The sequence below is a fragment of the Phodopus roborovskii genome, unplaced genomic scaffold (genome assembly GCF_943737965.1).
Source record: "Phodopus roborovskii unplaced genomic scaffold, PHOROB, whole genome shotgun sequence".
Taxonomy (NCBI): Eukaryota; Metazoa; Chordata; class Mammalia; order Rodentia; family Cricetidae; genus Phodopus; species Phodopus roborovskii.
In genome coordinates this window covers 18,380,056-18,401,039 of record NW_026126460.1, presented here as the reverse complement: position 1 = coordinate 18,401,039, position 20,984 = coordinate 18,380,056, and the positions used below count along the sequence as shown (strand labels likewise).

Below are 20,984 nucleotides of genomic sequence, written 5' to 3'. Positions count from 1 at the left end.
TTGCACCTGAGTGCAGATTAGTAGTCATGGAACCCTGGGCTGACCAGGGCACTGCCTGAGTGCATTCTGCCAGGTGACGGGCAGGCCAGCATAGTGCCTGAGTCCTTACACCATGTCTCTGGGGGAAGAAAGCTTCTTCCTTCTCAAATGAGCTTCTGTGCTTTCTCTTCCCAACTTGTCCCTTCTCCTCTCTTTGGAAACATTCTCAGATCTCCCCTGACTAGCCATTCACCTTGATGATATCATGACCTTCAATTGTCATTCTCTGATATCCTCTGTATCCCCCCACAAATGTGGTTAAAGAGCAGTTCCCTTCCTGACTACTGTTGTTGCAACTGATACCCAAGTCTGGGTCAGGCCTGGGATTATGCATTTTAGGAACTGTGCTGGGTGGTTTGACTGTGAGCGGTCTGTGCAGAGTTTGTGACACATGGCTCTAAAAGCTGTGCTCAGAGCTGGGAAGGTTCTCGGCAGGTAGACATTTTTGCCGTTCTAGCATGAGGGCTGGGGTTTGGATTTCTGGGAATCCAGGTGAAAAGCCGGGTTGTTTTGACAGCCTGTGTGCAGTCCCAGTGCTTACAGGGTGGGACGGGATTCACAGAGCAAGCTGGCTAACAAAACTACCTGAAACAGAGAGCAAAAGACCTGCCTAGGCAGAAAAGATGGAGAACAATCAGGGAGAGTCTTGACTTCAACCCTGGGCCTCCACAGATGGACTCATGCACACACCATACATATGCAAAAGAAATAAAAGCTATGCTTAGTTAGATACAGTGCAAGGGCGGTTGCCACATGGGTATATGCCATATAGGTAACATCTGTTTATGGGGCTCCTAGTCTTTTCTGATCTCGAAATCAGACTTCTAGTTAGTTGCATAGTGTGTTTTTGAAAGTTACAAATGAAAATTGGCTGCTCCTCTATCAATGTACTTGTTACCCATAGCCATGCTGGACATTCATATCTGTTTGTTCGCATTTCCTCCTCCCTGGAGTCTAATTTTGCATTCACAGTCTGTAACCAGCTAGGGAGCTGACTTTGTACCTGCTGCCTTTGCTGACGTCATGGCTGTTAGCAGCAACACCTTTTTATTTTCTATCTATACCCGCCTCCCGTGTGTGTGTGTGTGTGTGTGTGTGTGTGTGTGTGTGTGTGATTTCAGGATGTTAACTCATACTCTGTGCAACCTGACATGTAATGCAGGCTCATTGAGACCCAGGGAGTGTGAATCCAGATTGTTTTGTTCAGCTTTTTAGCTGCCCAGGGCTGCCTAAAAACTCATAGTGGAGGGGTATTCTCTCTCCCTCCTACCCTTCCTCCTTCCCTTTTTCCTTCTTTTCCTCCATTCCTTCTTCCTTCTTTCGTTTTCTTTCCTCCTCTTCCTCTCTTTCTCCCAGTGCCGGGGATGGAACTCAGGGCCTTGTGCATATTAGACAAGGGCTTTACCATTGAGCCCCAGCCCCTAAGTAGATATCACTAACACAAGTCAGTGTAAGAACAAACCTAGCCCTAGAGAAAGGACTCAGAGCCTGATCTTAACCCAAGTTACAGTCTCAAAGAAAGTCAAAGGTTTCCTTGGATCATATTCTCATTGCCAGTGGGATGGAAGTCTTGAAAGTATTGAATCACAGTAGAGACAGGGGTGAGGGAGGACTCATGGTGTTTGAAGGGGCCGCCCCCTGCTTAGAAGTGCATCACCGTTCACATGTGCAGAGTCTTTGCGGCTGAACTCACATGACCTTCGAGTTGATGGAATCATGTTCACTCTTAGGGGGCTCACAAAAAGTTGGCAGGCGGATGTCGGTGAGAGCTCAGCCTGGTGTCCTCTTGTAGCGTGTTGTTGGACTTGCAGAGCCAGACCTCAGCAGACTGTGAAGGGTGACATATCTCAGCTCTGGCTGCCTGTGCTGCAGGGTGTGGTTTGCCATAGCCCTAGCCAGAGAGTGATTTACAGGAGTCAGCAGAGACATTCAGGGTCGCACTGTGGTGTGACAGTGCCTCAATCCGTGATTCCCATTCTAGGGCTGACACATTTATCTTCTTGAGGCAAAGACGGAAACCGTGAGGCTATTTCTGGAGCTCAGAGGTCAATAAGAAGTCAGCTCTTCACTATTTACAGGACTTTTTTCTTTGTTATTGAAATACTCTCACAGTGTAATTCTGGATGGCCTGGAACTTGCTATGTAGACTGGGCTTATCCAAAACTCATGGGGATCCTCCTGCCTTGGCCTCCAAAGTGCTGGGATTAGAGGCATGTTACCATTTTAGTGTATGGGTGCTTTGTCTGCATGAATGTCTGTGTATCAGGAGGGTCAGAAGAGGACATCAGATCCTGTAATGTGGAAACACCCGTAATGTGGGATCAGGGAACTGAACTCAGTCCTCTGAACAGGAATCAGTGCTCTTATCTACCGAGCTGTCAGCTCTCCAGTTCTCACAAGGATGACTTCTGAAGGTTTTCTTCTCTGGTAACCTGGAGCAGCGGCCCTGTTCAGTTTGACATGTGACACTGGAAGGTCCCTAGAGATGACATTTCTTTCAGTCATGTGATACTGGAAGGTCCCTAGAAGGTGGCATTTTTTTTTTTTTTCTGTTGTACAACTTATGATCTAGGTTTCCTGGAACTTTCTAAATGTCTTGAAGTGATTATATCACTATACCTTTGTGTAAAAAGTAAACTCTGCTTAAAATACTTTATTAGAGTTGTAAGATTATTTCACTGGGCTAATACATATCTGAACCGAGGCAGTTATATTTTGTATATTCTGTTAATTTTTTGCCCTTTGGGAAAATAGTTTTGGTGAGATTTTACCTCAAGACCTCAAGAGTATACCTCTTTCAAAGTTTGATAGTATCCTGAATCTTTCTCTCTCTCTGACTGTCCTGGAATTCAGATTCTCCTTGAATTCACAGAGATCCATCCACCTCTGACCTCTGACTCAAGTGCTGGGCTTAACATATGTGTGTTTAAATGATAACACAGACAAAAGGCATTTGGTATAAATAACTGTACTGGGCACACTCCTGTAACCACTGATCAAGATGAGAGATGTCGATATGATATGTCATTCATTACCCCATCCCGTCCCTGATCTTATCTAGACTTTTATCAGAGTTGTTTTCTTGTATTTCTTTATGGCCTTTCCACCTCTCTGTGCACCTTAAAGACGAAGCCTAGTTTTGCCTTTAAACTTCACACGAATGGGGTCAAACCTTGTGTATCCTCACGCGCCTCTTTCCTCTCCACTTTGTGGATTCATTCATGCTGTTGTGTGGTGAGCTTGCATCCTGCTGCACAGTGGATCCCATTATACTCACCCTTTCTATTGGCGGGCTTGAGAGTGGTTTCCATTTCAATGACATTATAGCGTGTTTCTAAGGTCAGCACAGACTGTGAAATTATTCATCCTTTTCTGGATCTTAAGATATGCTAAACAAATCCCTAATTCAGGGAATCCCTTTGCATCTTACCCTCTCTGCCTAGAATATTCTTTCTCTGGCTACCTGCATGGATAGCTCTCACTTTATTCCCATCTCAACTCAGTCATTTTATCAGACAGTCCTTCCCTGACTTCCATGTCCAACCTTGCTCATCCCCGCTTTCTGAACTCTGTGCATTTCTTCACAGGCCTGGCTATCATCTGACAGAAACACATGTGCTTATCATCTGTTCCTCCCACAAGACTAAGCCTGATTCTCATCCATTCAATCAGCTGAACAGTGTGAACAGTTTTCTGTCCGTGAGCCTAATGCCATAGATGCCAGCCTCAATCACTACTGTTTAGAGGCCTGTGAATTTGGGGGAAAATGTTCAGTAATTCAGCAAATATTTATTGAGTATCTTGTTGTGTGCTAGGTACTATGTTAGACACTGGCAGTAAACCACTGGGCAAGTGCTAGGTGGTGGCAATCCCAGCACTTGGGAGGCAGAGGCAGGAGGATCTCAGTGAGTTTGAGGCCAGCATGGTCTACAAAGCGAGTTCCAGGACAACTAGGACTGTTACACAGAGAAACCCTGTCTTAGTTTTTTGATTATTATTATTAATAATAATAATCATAGCAAAAACTATGGCTAGAACCAGGTCCTCATATGTTCGTTAATGGTGGTGGTGGTAAGCAAAGGATGCAATAGACAGTAAATGTAACGCGTAGGAATTAAGCATATTCTAAGAGCTGAAGAGGGAGGCATGATCACAGCAGATTGGTCAGAGCAGGCCCCCAGCAGGTGATGTGTAAAGGGGGAGGCAGAGTGTCTGAAGGAAACTGGGTAGGTTGACAGATGATCCATTACAGAGGGCTAACAGGACCTGACTGACATTGTGGAAGAATACATCACTCTGGCTGTTGGATTAAGAACAGAGAAACCAGGTTGGAGAAATGGCTTAGCTGTTAAGAAATCTTGATGCTTTTGCAGAGCGCCTGGTTTGGGTTCCAGCATCCACAGAGCAGCTTACACAACTCTCGGTAACACATCTGGGGATCTGATGCCTTTTTTCTAGACACACATGTGGTATAATACATGCATACAGGCAGAACACTCATACACAAAATTAAGAGAGAAAGGAAGAAAGGAAAAGAAAGAAAGGCAGAAAGAAAGAAAAGAATAGACTAGAAAAACAAACTCCTACAGTCCTGTAAGAAGGGCTGCCCGCATGGGAGCGGGGAGCCCACTAGCAGCAAGGTCCATGCTTGGGTCATGGTGAGCTAGTGCTGTCTGTCAGACATCTCACTGGAGAGAGGAAGTCGAAAATTTGGGAGACATTCAGGTGCTGATCTGGAATCTTCCTCATATGGATAGACTTTAAAGCCAGGAGTCTGGGTAGGCTGGGGGAGGAGGAAGCTGGAGCCTCAGCTTCTGGAGCCCTTCCAGTGCCTCCTCAGAGGGAGTGAATACAAACAGTGCTGCCCTGCTAGCTTTGCAGGGGAGTACCCATGTATGCAACACCAGGGTCTGCTTTAGCCAAGGGGATGGAAAGCCCGAAGGGAGATCATGAGTCCGAGGGGACCGAAGCCAGGGACCTGAGGTTCTCATCCTTCATTTCCAGGGATGTCACATCTCCGATGTCGAAGGAATTCATGTGTGAAGGTAGGTCAGGGCCCAGAAAAAACTTCACAATGTTGAAATGAACAAGGCTTAAATTCGTGGTAACATGTTTGTTTATGTATTTATTAGGGACAGGGTCTCACTGTGAAGACTAGGCTGACGTTAAACTCACAGACGTTTAAACATTGGATCAAGTAGGTTAAAAAACAAAACAAAACCAGACTGTCTTAGAAATGAGGACAGGAAAGAAGAATGAATGGAAGGGGATGGAGGGAGAGAGGGCAAGAGGGAGTGAGGGAGAAGACAGGGGAGGGGACGAGCAGGATAGAGAGGGAAGAGCTCAGGGGCTGGCCAGCTCCTCCTGGGGTGATGGACAGAGGAAGGGGAGGATTCTTGAGGTCCGTTTTTCTAGACCCAGGATTTGCTGCCTTTGCTGTTCACAGCTTTAACCTTTTATGAGCCATCGCTGACCCAAGGCCCAAGTTCAAACCAGTGAGGTCACTGGAACTTCTGGCCAGCAGCCATCTAGGATGTGGTATTTTGTGGGTCTTTTCAAAATCTTTTTACACAGGGTCCTTGGCAGTGGCGAGGAATCCCAGGCTTTCCTTGAAAGTGGCTTTCATGCTGACAAGCACTTTGCAAACCATGTCCCCAGGCAGAGTTTTTACTTAAAGGCATTGAAAGAAGACTCCTGATCACTTTGGGTCTTATGCCCTGAGGTGAGATTAGGGTGAAATGCAAGACCTCTTCTTTGGGAGTGAGAGTAGCTTCTGCAGGGGTTGTAACATCATAGAGGCTTCTCAAATGCCTGAGGTTCATAAAATATTTATCATCAGCAGATGGTGGCCAGGGGCAAAGCAGCCACTCTCTCTTTCTTTAGGACCGTTTAGACATGGTTATATGGGGGAGGTAGAGAGAGGGCAGCTGCTGGCTGGGAACCCCCTTCCTTCAAGTGTCCTTCCAAGGCTCCTGGGGCTCCTGGCCACTATGAATTGGGTTCACACACTTGCCTACTTCCTTGTCTGGGGCTCACAAAGGTTCCCAAGCAGCTTTACCTTGGGTTATTTGCCTTACACTTTTTTAGCTTGGTCTTTCCTGGCTGCTTTCAGGGTAAGGTGGGTTGATGTGTTTGCTGGAGTTAAGGAACCTGTGATGATCAAGATTGGGGACTCTGGATTGGCTAGACATACACTTCCAATACTCCTCAAAGAATCCACTTTTATGGTTCTTTCTGAAGTGTGTGTGTGTGTGTGTGTGTGTGTGTGTGTGTGTGTGTGTGTGTTCATGGGTGGATGTATGTGCATGCACTCTGTGTGCATGCACTTTTGTGTATGTATGTTCATGGGTGTGTGTCTGTGCATGCACTTGTGTGGGTGCATTTGGAGATCAAGGGACCTCCTTGGGTGTCATTCTTCAGGAGCTGTCCATCTGTCTTTTGCGACAGGGTTCTTTGGCTGACTTAGAACTCACCAGTAGACTAGGCTGGGAATCCAAAGGACCCTACCATATACATACCCATGCTGCAAGGATGACCTCTTTTCCCATTGAGCTGTCTCTCCCTAACCCCCCCCCCCCCCCCGTGACTATTCTTTTAAGAGTCATTGCTGGAATACTCTCTTATTTAGAGGCTGGACTCCACCTTCACTCTACTTTAAAGACTTCTTAGTACTGAAGAACATGGCCATGTGGCTCCTGATGGGGAGACACTAGGGCGTGGCAGTGTGGCTCTACAGAGATGAGAAGGTTCGGAAGGGTGGGGGAACACTGATGGACACTCGTTCACCCAGGGCAGCACCTGTTGGTTCTTTCCTGCTTTCCATTGTTCTATTGTCTTCTGAGTATCAGTGACAGGCAGAGCTTGAGGCTCTTCATGGGCTAACTGCAGAACCTCCCCCCCCCCCACACCTTATTTAGGGCAAGCCTGGGTATGGGGAGAATTCAGGAGGGAGAACCTGTTGGGGCAGTGAGCATTTCTATGTGTATTACATTTTAACCTTCCTATTATGTCTCTCTGCTTTACAGATGAAGTGGCAAGCATTTGGTATTAGATGAAGTCTTGTGTGTGTGTGTGTGTGTGTGTATGTGTGTGTGTGTGTGTGTGCACATGCAGTCCAGTTCTTGTGCGATGATTGCTGTCCCTTGGGGCTAAGGGTGTTCAGTTACTGTCATGGGGTATTGATCCCACTTAAGGGATGATCTCATCATGAGGTGGTCTATCTGTGGGTGAGGCTTCGGTGTTCCTGGAATCCATATGACTACAAGTCTAGGGAATACTGGAAACTTCTAGGCTGAACTCCAGGGGATTCAGAGAAGGATGTTGTAAAAGGTGACAGCTGGATGTTCCACCAGTCTGGAAAGTACATTATTTATCTTATCTTCACGCTTTTGGTCTTGAAGAGGGATGAGGATAGGTTAGATAAATTTGTTGCTAATCAACTATGTGTTACCAGTTTTTCAACAAGACACTCCTTAAATGATTAACATGTCTGTGTGCAGACAAATGAAACCAGAAGGCAGATGCACTAAGCTTTGTCCTGCTCTTGGCTACCCACTGACCATCTGCAGGTCCAGGAGAAGGGTCAGTGTTAATGAGTAGAGGTAGCCTCTCAGTGCTTGTTACGACACAGTTGCTCAGTGAGTCCCTGACAGGGACCTCACTAAGAAAGGACTGCCAGCCTTTCTTTGGAGAAGTTTAGTTCTTATTTATCAGGTGGCATAATGCCTCTAGTCCTTCCTGTCCCAGATGGCTGTATAACAGGAGAGGTGGAATGGGGAACCCTAGATATAAGTCTGTGGTGCTGCAAGAGCTAGTTAGGCAAAAAGAACCGGGCTCACTCATTGCCAGCATGCTCCCTGCCATGACTGTAATAGATAGAGCCAGAAGCTGTGAGCAGACACCCCCATTAAACGCTTTCTTTTCCAAGACTTGCCTTGGTCATGGTGTCTCTTCACAGCAGTCAAACAGTGACTAAGGCACATACCCCTCCTCATGTGACAGTTAATTGTGACACCATGCCCAACTACACAGTTTCCTTTCTTCAGTTATCACTCCACAGCCCTTTGGTCTGGCCTGTCACAGTTCGAGGGACAAAAGCCTAGCACTATCTTCAGTCTGACATCAGATCACCCCTGCTTCTTTACCTCACTTCGTCACTGCGCAAGAGCTTGAAATGCCCCAGCGTGCCGGCACGTGAAGCCTCCCTGCTGCCCGTTCTTGTTTTTCTGCTGGGGTACTTTGCCCTTGCTCCTCCTTTGGGTGGAAAGGCTGATGTCTCCATAAAAACTCTTGAACTTCCTTCTCCTCTCATGCAATTGGTCATTTCTTCCTCTCCGCTTAGGTCATTTTGTGCTGTCCAATGCACTTACCTTACTGAATTGTAAGGGTGGAGACAGCATCCTGTTTCCACATACAAAGAAGTACTTGGGCATCAAAATCTGTGATTTTGATGAATGATTTTTGATTAGTAAATAACTGGAGTGAAGATTTGAATGGGTGAATTAGTTCAGCATGCCTATTGAAGCCCGTATGCACAGAGCAAACGCCATCTTTTGCCTCTCCCTTCAATGGTTCATCATCCTCATTCTCTCTCCCCCTCCCTCATGCCCCGCCCCTCTTATGTTCTGGGACAGGGTCTCTCTGTAGCCTTGGCTGTCCTGGAACTGGCTCTGTAGACCAGGCTGGCCTCACACTCACAGAGATCCGCCTGCCTCTGCCTTCCGATCGCTGGGATTAAAAGTGTGCACCACCATACCTGTATGGCCCTATACCTTTAATCCCAGCACCCTAAAGGCAGATGGGTATCTGAATTCAAGGCCAGTCTGGTCTACAGAGTGAATCCAGGATAGTCAGGGCTACACAGAGAAACCCTGTCTTGAAGAACAACAACAAACAAACAAAACCAACCAACCAAACAAAAAAACAAAAAAATAGCAGGCCCTGGACCCTGGCCCTGGACCCTGGCCCTGGGCCCTGGGGGTTTTAGCTGCCATCACTGGTCAGCCTGAGAAGGTGTGCCTGGTGGTGTCTGACTCCTGCCTGGTACATCGCTGCCTCTCCCATAGCACTCTTGTCTAGTTCAGGTCCTAAATTTCAGTGTGCTAGCTAGGGGTTTCACCAACACTGTTCAGGACTTGGTATCTCGGTCCCATGCTGGGTCAGGTGACTGGCTTTGGCTCCGATGTTCTCCCCACCCCCCCCAATGGAATAGATTTATTATTTTTTAAACAAATTTAAACATGAGTTGTTTTACATATATGAGTACTCGGTCTGTATGTACTCCTGCATGCCAGAAGAGAACATCAGATCCCATTACAGATGGTTGTGAGCCATGATGTGGTTGCTGAGACTTGAATTTATGACCTCTGAAAAAAGCAGCCAGTGCTCTTAACTGCTGAGACATCTCTACAACCCCCTCTCTCCACCTTTGCCCTGGTTTCCCTGCGTGGGTCCTGACTGTCTTTCCCAAGTCTGAGGACTTGATTGACAACCTGGTCTGCACCCACTCACTCTAGGGCACGTGGGGCGCCTCTCTTGATTCCCAGTCCGGTGACTGGTTCTTGCTTCCTGTTGTGAGACTTCCTCAGTGCGGCTTCCAGGTGTGTCATGTTCGTGAACGTCTTGACATTTACCTTCAGCCTACCTGTCATTTACTCTCTTCCCTTCTTCCCAGGTGCCTCCTTCTGCTTTTCTGGATGTCTTCTGTCTGTTTTCATTTGTCACCCCTCATGTTACACGTTTGACATATTTGCTAGCCCATGGTCACTGGGCATTCTAGTTCTGCCTCAAAGTGGTATCACTCTGTCTGGGAAATAACTCAGAGCTCAGCGTGATCATGCCTCTTCCCACCCCCCTGGCAGCCCTCCCACCGAGTTCGGCTTCAGCACACGAATTCTGCTGTGTGTGGTCATGGATAGCACGATTTTCATCAACTCCACACCGTCATTCAAATCCTGTCACCCATGGTCTCTCACTTGAGTTACCTAAATTGCTTAGTATGGGATCTGTGCACTTACTCTGGTGCCAGGGATCACACCCTAGTCACATCTTGTTTTCTCCTTCCCTTCCCTCTTCTTTTTATACAGTGTATCTCTGTGTAACACAGGCTGGCCCCAAGCTACAAGCTTGCTCTGTAGCTCAGACAGCCCTTGAATTCTTGATCCTTTGTCTCAGCTTCCCATGTACTAGGATTTCAGGCCTGTGCCCATGCCTCTCTCCAGAACTGTGTAGTTAATAGGCCTTTGAATCATCTCCTCACACCTCTCAGGCATTCCTCATACTTTACCTGCGAAGATCCTTTTTAAGATGTTAATGCTGCTCACATCTTATCACAATTCTGCCTTTGCTCAGGGTAAAACTACCCTAGAAAACTGTTAGTTGCATGACCCTGAGAGTCCGGTGTCTTCAGCCCTGAGCTGCCTCTCCAGCCTCGCTCATTTTTTTCTGACCAGTGTTCCCTTTCTTTCAATGTACCTATTGAGTTTTAGCGTAGACTTTCCTTGCTGACACCTCTGTTGTCCGCTGCGTCCTTACTGTTCCAGCATGGCTTCTTCATTATTCCCACCCATCTTCTGCGAGCCATCGTAGATGTGCTCCTACAATGCCCCCTTTATAGAGCTTACCATAGTTTTAAATTATATAACCCTGTGTTCATCCAGTAGGACTTTCCCATTCTTGTTTCTAGTGAGGACCAGAGACAGGAGTCATGTCCATACGCCCGCAGTTTTACTGAGCCCCGTGATTAAGGCGTAATCGTGCTTCATACATGTTATTAAAGGTAGTGGGTAGCTCCAGTGAGGCCTTGTTTGTCCTGTCCTTCAGAAGCTAACTAGGGCTATGTACAGGCATGTCGTGTGTGTGCTGCTCTGTCACCGGCCTCCCTGAGGCCAAACATTGGTATATGTTGTAAAGGAAAACAATCATGAAACAAGGTACAAAGCAAGGTAACCGAACTTTCCTTTTCCACGTGTGCGTACCTAGACATACATGTATGTGGGAGTGCAGGCACATGGGAACACATGAATGTGGAGGCCCAGCATTAGTGTCAGATCATCAATGTCTGTCACTCTCCCACCTTTTTTGATGAGACGGAGTCTCTCAGTCAGATACAGCTGTGCCAGTATCATGGCTAGTCTTGCTAGCCAGCTTGCTCTTCTGAGTCTGGAATTACAGGTAGGCTGCCATTCCCACCCAGCTTTCACTTCCATTAGGGGGATTCGAACTCTGGTCCTCAGCCTTGGGCAGCAAGTGGTTTTTGTTTTTGTTTCACCATGTAGTCTAGCCTGGCCTGGAACTTGCTAAATAGACCAGGCTGTCCTCAAACTCATTGAGGTCAACCTTCCTCTGCTTCTTGAGTGCTGGGATTAAAGGTGTACACCACTGTCCCTGGCCCCAATTAAAAAAAAAATGTGTATGGATATTTTGACTGCTTGCATGTGTGCAACTGGTACCCTTGGAAGCCAAAAAAGGTTGTTGGCTCCCCTGAAACTGGAGTTACAGATGGTTTTAAGTCACCATGTGGATGCTTGGAATTGAACCTGGGTCCTCTGGAAGAGTAGCCAGTGCTCTTAACTATTGAACCATCTCTCGAGGCAGGAAATATTTTAATTTACTCAACCATCACCCCTGTCTACAACTGAAATCTCTTCCAGAGGACTCAGGTTGAATTCTCAGCACCCACATGGTAGCTCACAACTGTCTGTAGCTCCCATTTCAGGGGATCTGATGCTGTCACACAGACACACACAGGCAAAACACCAATGCATAAAAATGAAAATGAATAAATCATAATACTTTATTATTTTTATGTATACAAGTCTTTTGCCTGCATGTATGTCTGTGTACCAAAAATGTGCGTAGTACCACAGAGGCCAAAATGAGCATCAGATCCCCTGGAATGGGAGTTACAGCTGGTTGTGAGCCACCATGTGGTCTGAGCCCTGGAAGAGGAGTCAGTGCTCTTAACTACTGAGTCATTTCTCCAGCTCCAGTATCGTGTGTGTGTGTGTGTGTGTGTGTGTGTGTGTGTGTGTGTGTGTGTGTGTGGTTTGGGTGTGTTTTGAGTGTGTGTGTATGTGTGTGTGCGTGCTAGGAATTGCACCCATGGCCTAGCACATGCTAGGTAAGTGCTTTCCCATTGTACTATAGTTCCAGCCACACTTCAGGTTTACGCTGACCTCAAAGCTAATAAAATTCCATCTCTTCATGTTTGTTTTCGGTTGAATTTCATGTTTAGCTGTAATAATCACTTCTTGTCTATAAATGTGATTACAGCTGTTTTCTAATATTTTTACTATTTGTTACTTGTCTGTTTTGTTTTATTTATTCTTGGCTTTGGAGGACAGAGTCTTGTTGTGTAGTCCAGGCTAGACTTGAACATGTGATTGTCCTGCTTTACCTCTCAAGTGTTGGTATTACAGGTATGTGTCGCCTGCCATACCTGTCTGGTTTATGCTATTTAAAACTGTGCACTTGTACAGGTCAGAGGACAACTTCTGGAGTTGGTTCTCCTATGTGTAAATGCTAGGGATCGAACTCAGGACATCAGACTTGATAGCAAGCACCTTTACCTGTTGAGCCATCTTGTCACCCCTTTTTGACTATTTTTAAAGTGATTAACTGCTGGGCGGTAGTAGCCCATGCCTTTAATCTCAGCATTTGGGAGTCAGAGGGAGGTCAGTCTTTGAGTTATGAGACCAGCCTGGTTTACAGAGCTAGATCCAGGACAACCAAGGCTACGCAGAGAATCCCTGTCTTGAAAAATAAACAAACAAGCAAATAAATAAGAGATTAGTTTAATTTTGTTAATTGTATTGTGTTTATGCTTAATTATTAAAAAATAACTTAGATCCTTTTGTCATAGATAATTTATGTTTTCATTTATATTGTAAAATATGCATGCATAATATGGAATATGTTATACATATATATGTATATAATACATACATAACAAAATCCTTATGCTTGCTTTCTGTATTTCACAGTGGTAACAATCCGTATTCCTCATTTGGAGCAACTCTGGAGAGGGACGATGAGAAGAATTTATGGAGCATGCCTCATGATGTGTCCCACACAGAAGCAGACGACGACAGGATCTTGTACAATCTGATAGTCATCCGTAATCAGCAGACCAAAGACTCAGAGGTAAGCACTTTTTGATGTCTCACTATGTATAGCTGACACTAGGTGGTAAGAAATTGCTGTTGCAGGATGGGGGTGGAGCTTGGCATTGTCAGCACAGGACCTGTTGTGCAAACGTGAGGGTCTGAGTCTGATACCCTAGAACTCATAAAACAGCTGGGCATTGCAGCACATGCCAGTCACCTCAGTGCTGGGGAGGCTGAGACACAGGAGGATTCAGCTGTGTCTAGCTGACTCAGCGAGCCCCAGGTTCATTGAGAGGTCTGTCTCAAAAGGTAAGGTGGAAGGCTGGAGAATGGCTCAGGGATAAAGTGCTTGTTGTGCAAGCCTGTTGACCTGCGTTGTGATCCGCAGAACCCATATAAAAGTCAATTGCATTATCACATAAGTCTAATCCTGGCATGCCCCTACTGGGAGATGGCAGGTGGAGGCAAGAGAATTGCCAGAAGCCCACACGCCAACTGACCTGGAATACACAGCAGTGAATAAGAAAGACTTCGTTTCAGATGAGGTAGAAACAAGGATCGATGCCGAAGGTTGTCCTCTGACACACGCACGCACGCACACACACGTGCACCCACATGCATACAGAGGCACATATTTGAGTGTGCTCATACATGCCCACACATACAGAGGCAACAGCCCTGTCTCAAATACAAAAGACTAGCTGGATAGAATGAATGACACATGATTACACCGTCAGGTGGTCAGGCTGATCTTGAATTCTTCAACTCCTGCCTCAACGTACTTGGTAGTAGGGACTCAGCCTATAGATAAGTTGTGTGACATGAGAGACAAATATCTTAGTATTTATTAGTTAATGTCGATAGACTTGCTTGCTTGATACCTTGATGGGACTCATTCTTAATTTTTACCTTAACGACATTGATTACATGTAAGGCAATGCTGTTGAAGAGCAGTGAAAAGGATGGCTTGAAATCTTAAATTATTCATCTCATATCTTTCCAGTTGTTTAACAAGCCACAGTTAGATAATTCAGATTGAAATGTGAAGGGTGGTTTATGTTGCCACTAGATCTGAGTTAGCGGGACCCAGATCAAAGGTTGTATGTGTGGTTGCGTGCACAGCGCATGCTTGTTTGCATGTTTGAAGGTTTAAACTGTTCGTGTCAATCAGACAGCCATGCGATTTAGAATGCCTTTTACAGTGTCTTTTTTTAAAAAATATCTTTATTTTATGTGTATTGGTGTTTTGCCTGCATATGTATCTGTGTGAGGGTGTCAGCTGCCTCGGAACTGGAGTTACAGATTGGTGTGAGCTGCCATGTAGGTGCTGGGACTTGAACCCTGGTCCTCTGGAAGATCAGCCCATGCTCTCAACTGCTGAGCCGTCTCTCCAGCCCCCTACAATAAATCTGGAAACACTCCTAAGGACTAAAGAGTGGCATTGGAACACTAGAATATAAAAAGAATGATCTGTGAGTCAGGGTAGCAAAGAGGATCCTGGTTCCTCCATTCTTTCAAACGTAGTATTAGAGTATTGTATAAAATAATTTCCAAGGCTGGGCACTGGAGGCAGAAGCAGGCAGATCTCTGTGAGTTCGAGCCCAACCTGTTGTACAGAACTAATTCTAGGACAGCTAGAACTGCCTGGGAAAACAAAATAACAAAAAAAAAAAACAAAGTTAAAAAAATTCAAATACTATGTCTGAAGCTGTTCCACTCCCCCTGCTTGCTGGTTAGCTCAGAGTAGACGCCCATAGCAAATACACACTGCACGTTTCTTCATGCTTTAGAGTTCAGAGTAAGGAGAGTTAGAAGCTCTGAAAGAAGGCACTGGGGTGTGCTGTGGAGTGTTAGTGATAACTGGTGTTTAGTTTGCGTTGATTTTTGAGACAGGGTCTCACAGTGTAGCCCAGGCTGACTGGGGATTCGCTAGGTAGGCCTGGCCAGCCCAGGACCTTTGCACCACCCTGCCCAGCTTTTAGGGGTGACTTTAGAAGTGCATGTGTTCTGGTGCTTTGGTTTTGGTGTGATTCTGTTGCCTTTGGTTAGGGTTGGCATAGAGACAGGTGGTTTCCTGGCTGTGACGGCTAGGGCTTCCTTAAGCAGCTCTTGGTATTTAGCCTCCCACAAGGGGCTTGTTTGCAGCTGAGCCCTGAAGCTCTCCTGGGAGAAGGAGCTCTTGTGTCTGTCTTCTGTTTGCATCTCTGAAGTGATGGTTGAAGAGGCAACAGGTGCTGCAGAACACTCCCCAAGTGCAGCTTCCGAAGTGAGCCAGGTATGGATGGTCAATGGCCACATAGAGGTTTTTCTTGTTTGTTTTTTGTTTTCTTGTTCTTGCTCAAGAAATGGTATCAGGCTTGACTCTCAGAGAATATTACCAAGAAAGATAACGAGGTAAATAATATGAAGATTTGATGGTTACTACACATGAGATGATTTGAATATCTGTTCACAGGACTTCCCTTTCTTTAGAAAAAAAAAAGCATAAAAGTAATATGATTAATAAAAGATGGCTGTATCTTTCAAAAATTGAAGTGAAGGCATATAAATTATTCATTTTTCACAGATTGGACTATAGATCATATAGTCGTCTGCACTTTTTTTTTCTTCCAGCTTAATGTGTTCTGGACACATTTCCATTTCTCTATGCTTACATTTAATTATTGCTTTTGGAGACTTTCTGATATTCTGTTGCATGGATTTTTCTGTTCATTCAGCCAGCACCTTTTGCTGTTGAGGCTAATTCCTTTTTTTTTTTTTTTTTTTTTTTTTTTGCTATTAGAAGCCATGCTGTATTTGACATCTCGATAAGATGAGTAGGACCTTCCCTGTCTTTTTCAGGAGTTGCTTTCCTGTGTCACAGTGTATGCATGCATTTAAAATGGAAACAGGAGGTGGGGGTGGGTAGTTACCAGCCCCAGCTGCTCTTCTAGAGGATTCAGGTTCAATTCCCAGCATCCACATGGCAGCTCACAACTATGTAAAACTCTAGTTGCAGGTGATCTGACACCATCTTCTGGCCTCCATGGACGCCAGGCACCTGCATGGTGCATGTAAATACACACAGGCAAAGCACTTATACATATAAAATAAAATAGAATAAAGAATTTAAATGGGGACTAGCAGAACAGTGAGGGTACAGAATGGAGTTTGAAATCTGAGATCGTAGCAGCGACTAGGTCAGAAGGAACATCAGTGAACAATGTTCCCTTCCGCTGAACCAAGAACCCTGAATGGCATTAGGAGCTAATGCTGCCTTTATGGGCACAGTTGCTGAGCTCCAGACAGCCATTTGCCATGCAGAGAATGTGGGCCCTATAATGTTGGAACTTCTGCTTTTTAGAGTGAAACGGGAAAAAAAAAATCTATATTTCCATTATAAAATAGCCAGCTTTTAAAAGAACTAAAGAACTTGCCAGCTAAACAAAATGTTAATAGATTACTGATAGATACATAAGTGTATACAGAATGGAGTCCACTACTCCTGTATTATCACTTTGTCCAGACTGATTGCATAATGGACCTACCATTGTTTTTAAGAAGATGAAGTAGAAAGCCAACAAACTGGTTATTTTAAGTCCGAATAAATTTCAGGCTTATTACTATGCTACTTCATTTCTCAAAGAGGATAGTATTGGTACAGATTTTTAATAAAACAGAAGATTTGGGTTTTAAAAATAAAATTCCATCTAATAAAAGGAATGCTAGATAATTTTCAAATGTATTGTTTGGAAACTCAAACAGCATGTTAAGGGAACTGAACAGTATTTCTCCGCTACTAATGCCAGTACCAAAGACCCAGGGACATATTTAGGATTCTCTGAATAATGAAAAATAATTCCAGAACAGCGTACGTGCTAGCTACAGTCTCTGCGTTGAATTCGAGCTGCTACCGAGGAACTGTACACATTTAAGGCTGACTTTTTACTCTGGATGGAAAAGCATGAAGAAGAGAGGATATGCAATGAGGAAAAGGCCCCCAACTTAACTGGCAGTGTCAAAAAAAAAATATGAAAAGTAACATCATTAGAATCTCACAGGCAGAATTCACTTGCTTTTATGCAAGCCCTCAAACACTGATGGAAACTAGACTCCTAGCAGAAGAAAGGACAGCCCCGCAAGCAGTGAAAAGCGATTCCTTGAATGAAGGTTAGAAGTGCTTTATGCCGGACTAAGAAATAGCAAACGGTGTCATTCAGTGTCATTAATCATTGTCTGTATGTCCTTGCTCATTAAACTGCTTCTCCTCTATACAGTACTCAGTTCTAAGGAGCTTTATAATTGTTTGAGATTTTTTGTCAAAGCATCTGATTTACTCATTTGTAAAATCAATAGTACATGTACTGATTTTGTCCAAGATAATAAGAATGAAAACTGTTCAGCACTAGCCGCCTCAGGTTTTGTGTCTTAGGGTGCCCTTGTAACAGCTCAGTGAAGTAAGTACTGTTATTGCTCCCATTTTAAACGACTCACTCAGGCCACATGCCTCTTAGGTGTAGAGTCAGGATTTGAATCTGGGGGCTTTATGAGTCCCAAGACGTAATAAGTAATGTGGAAGGAACACTCACCACAAGTGATTAACTTTAGACTTAGACCAGGTTTCAGAAAGTGTTGACAAAGTGGACCCAACGTATGATTTGTTGAAGCCAGTGAGTAAGAAAGGCATTTTCACGAGTGGGTGGAGCACCATCCTTGGTGAGGGGCCGGAAGTGTTTCTCAGCTTATGATTTTCCGTGGTGACCCATGGCGCTCACCATTTGCCAAATTCCAGCATCAGCTCTCTGAGCACTCGGTACTTAGTTTTGCAGTGCTGGGAGTAGGCCCAGGATCTTGAATTTGTGAGGCAGGTGTTCTGCCACTCAGTTGTGTGCCCAGTGTAGATTTGACACTCAAAAGGGATAAGAAAATACATGGGGGCTGGAGAGATGGCTCAGTGGTTAAGAGCACTGGCTGCTCTTCCAAAGGACCCAGGTTCAATTCCCAGCACCCACATGGCAGCTCACTACTGTCTGTAACTTCAGTTCCTGGAGACTGTATGCTCTCACACGGACATACATACAGGTAAAACATCAATGCACATAAAATAAAAACAAATAAAAATTATTTTTAAAAAAAGAAAATACATGTTAAATGTTGGATCAATCTCATCAACACTTTCAAGTACTTTTTAAGGCATAATGAATTCTAGATAGTCTGTGTTTACTTTTAAGTAATCACATGATCAAAAATGTATGCAATTGTCATGATAGGAACCTGCCAGCTTGTCTCTCAGATACTATTTACACACCAACAGGTGGCACACAGTCACCGGATGCTAGGGTGGATGGAATAATCCTGTAGAAACCACATCAGGACAAACCTGGGGGAGAGGAGAGGAACAGCTAAGTACCATTAGTATTTTTTAGATTACTAAGACAAAATCATAGTATCAGGACTAGGTTCTGGTACTGTGTTGCCAGGCATAGCACACAGTTCTTGTAATGTTTAAAATAGTATCTGGCCTTCCGTGGAGCTATTTCTGGTGTTGGATCATATACTCGGGATATTATGTCCTTAACCCAAAAAAGGAACAGCAGAGAGTAAAGTCGATTGGGACATTTGCAGGGAGAAAGAGAAAGGAGGGGCTGGCCTGATCACAGAGCAGCCACGTGGATGATTTTTGAAGCACTGGAGACTTGGATGTTCCGGCTGGGCTCTCTCTGTATTACCGCCCCAGCAGGTCTCCAGAGCACGGGCAAGCCTCACCCTTTCAGGGCCAACTGATTGCCTACAGTCTGGTGTTGGAGATAGGACTGCAAGTTCACAGCAGCCAAGGAGGAGCAAAATAACAGTGGATAGTTTAAGCAGTTCTCCAGGTAGCTCTGGGTTCTCCCAGATGCCTTTCGTTTGGAGATCCAAATAGTTGAGTCATGGAACACATCTTTTTGTTTGTTTGTTTGAGGTGCTAGGGATCAACCTAGGGCCTTGGTGACTTTTCAGCAGACCTGAGCAGATCTTGTCTGCTGGACCTGGGATCTGAGAACCTGAAAGAAAGGGGAAGACTACAGTCTAATGCTGTAGACAACCTGACTTCAGTTTCATTCCGTACACTGTTATACACAGTACACTGAAAACAATGATCCAAGGAAGGTTGTATGAGTTCAGAAAAACATGATCAGAAAAACATACATATGTACATACATACATAACACCAGCAAGCACATACTAAATATTGACAGAGTATCCCTCTCCCAGAACTTTCTTAGGACAGACCAATCTTAGCACAATTGCCTGGTGAGTGCTGTAGATTCTGCCTGGCAAAGCCCAAAAGCAAGGCAGAAGGCAGTATCCAGATTCAGGGCACACTGACCAGATTGGGTTCTATGTTCTGACATCCAACAAGAATAAACATGTCTTATAAATTGAATGTAATGTTTAGCCCAGGAGACACAAAATCACATCTAAGAACAAGCCAGGGAACAAAATGCGCCTGAGGTAAAGGGCCCTCTGCCTTTCTTCCTGGAGCCTCCCTCACAGTCCCCCCAAGGCTTTGTTCACAGTGCATCGTACTTTTGCCTGTGCTCTGACAGGCCTTGTGCAAGTGCTCTAAGACTGAGCCCGGCCTACATCCCAAATGCTTCTGTTCTTTACTTTGCTTGATCCATCTGTATTTAGGTGGCTTAGAGGGGGAATTAAAAACGCATAGGATCTGAGGATCCAGGGGTCTTGCTCCATTTTCTAGGTATTAGTGATCCCGAAGGTGTTCTAGGTATTAGAGATACTGTGCTATGTGCTAAAGGGTGTGTGTGCGGCACGCTGTCCTGACAAGTACTGAGTTCTTGGAAGCTAAGGGAGGAGAACTTTCAGCAAGTATGCCTAGGAAACTTTGAGTCATCTCAAAGGGTTGGAGGGAATGAATGGGCTAACTGGGATCCCAGCTCAGGTCTGTGAGACCTACAAACCCGTCTGACTAGAAACATTCTTCTGGGCTGGGCAGTGGTGCACACCTTTAACCCATATGCATGTGGAGGCCAAATGACAACCCCAGGTGCTACTCTTCCAGGTACTGTCCACCTTGGGTTTTGATACATAGTCTCTCTTGCTGGCCTGGAACTAACTAGACTAGACCAGTTGGATCACAAACCCAAGATCTGCCTGTTCCCAGGCACCCAGGGTTGGAATACAAGCATCTGCTTAAAATTATTTTCTTTCATTTATTTATCTTTTTTGGGGGATAGATGGGGGGGGGAGAGTGCTGCGTGTGCATGCTGTGCACGTGGGGAGGGCCACTTGCAAAAGTTGGTTTTCCTTTTCCTTTGCCTCCTGACTGCTGATATTACTGGTGAAAACCTTGTACCTGGATGTTTTGTGTTGTTTAAACTTGATTTCTTTCTGCCTCAGCCTCCCAACTGCTGGGATTAAAAGGCATGTGCCACCATGCCTGTTGTACTGTTCTTGAGGCTCTGCCCTCATTGGCTTCCTCCTCCTGAAGCTGCTGGAAGATTTGTGGAAGTGGTTAATGTACTTATAAGTACTGACAGCTCTGTGAAATAGGCCGGACTAGCTGGGCAGAAATTGGCCAACTTCCTCCATACATACCCAGGGCTTTATGTCCCTGAAGCAGATTGCCACGCCCCTGTGGTGTAGTATTTGTGATAAGGAAGGCCACTTTTTTATTGGCAGGTACAAAGCAATCTGCTAGTAAGACTTGTCCTTTTCTTCCCACACCCCAATTCATGTAAGTCAGATGGGGTTGAAAAGAAAGTAAAACTATAAACCTGTCTCAGAGTAACAGCCTAATGTGGTGGCCCACGCCTTTAATCCCAGCACTCAGTCAGAGACAGGTGGATCCCAGAAAGC

General features: G+C 45.1%; 1 protein-coding gene across 1 annotated transcript in view; it reads left to right on the top strand.

The window, feature by feature from the left end:
- Mreg (melanoregulin) overlaps positions 1-20,984 on the top strand; it is a 49,820-nt gene that overhangs the window by 4,294 nt on the left and 24,542 nt on the right. The window contains exon 2 of the mRNA XM_051190437.1: positions 13,023-13,182. Within this exon, the coding sequence (XP_051046394.1) occupies positions 13,023-13,182 (160 nt within the window). The remainder of the gene's footprint in view (positions 1-13,022; positions 13,183-20,984) is intronic.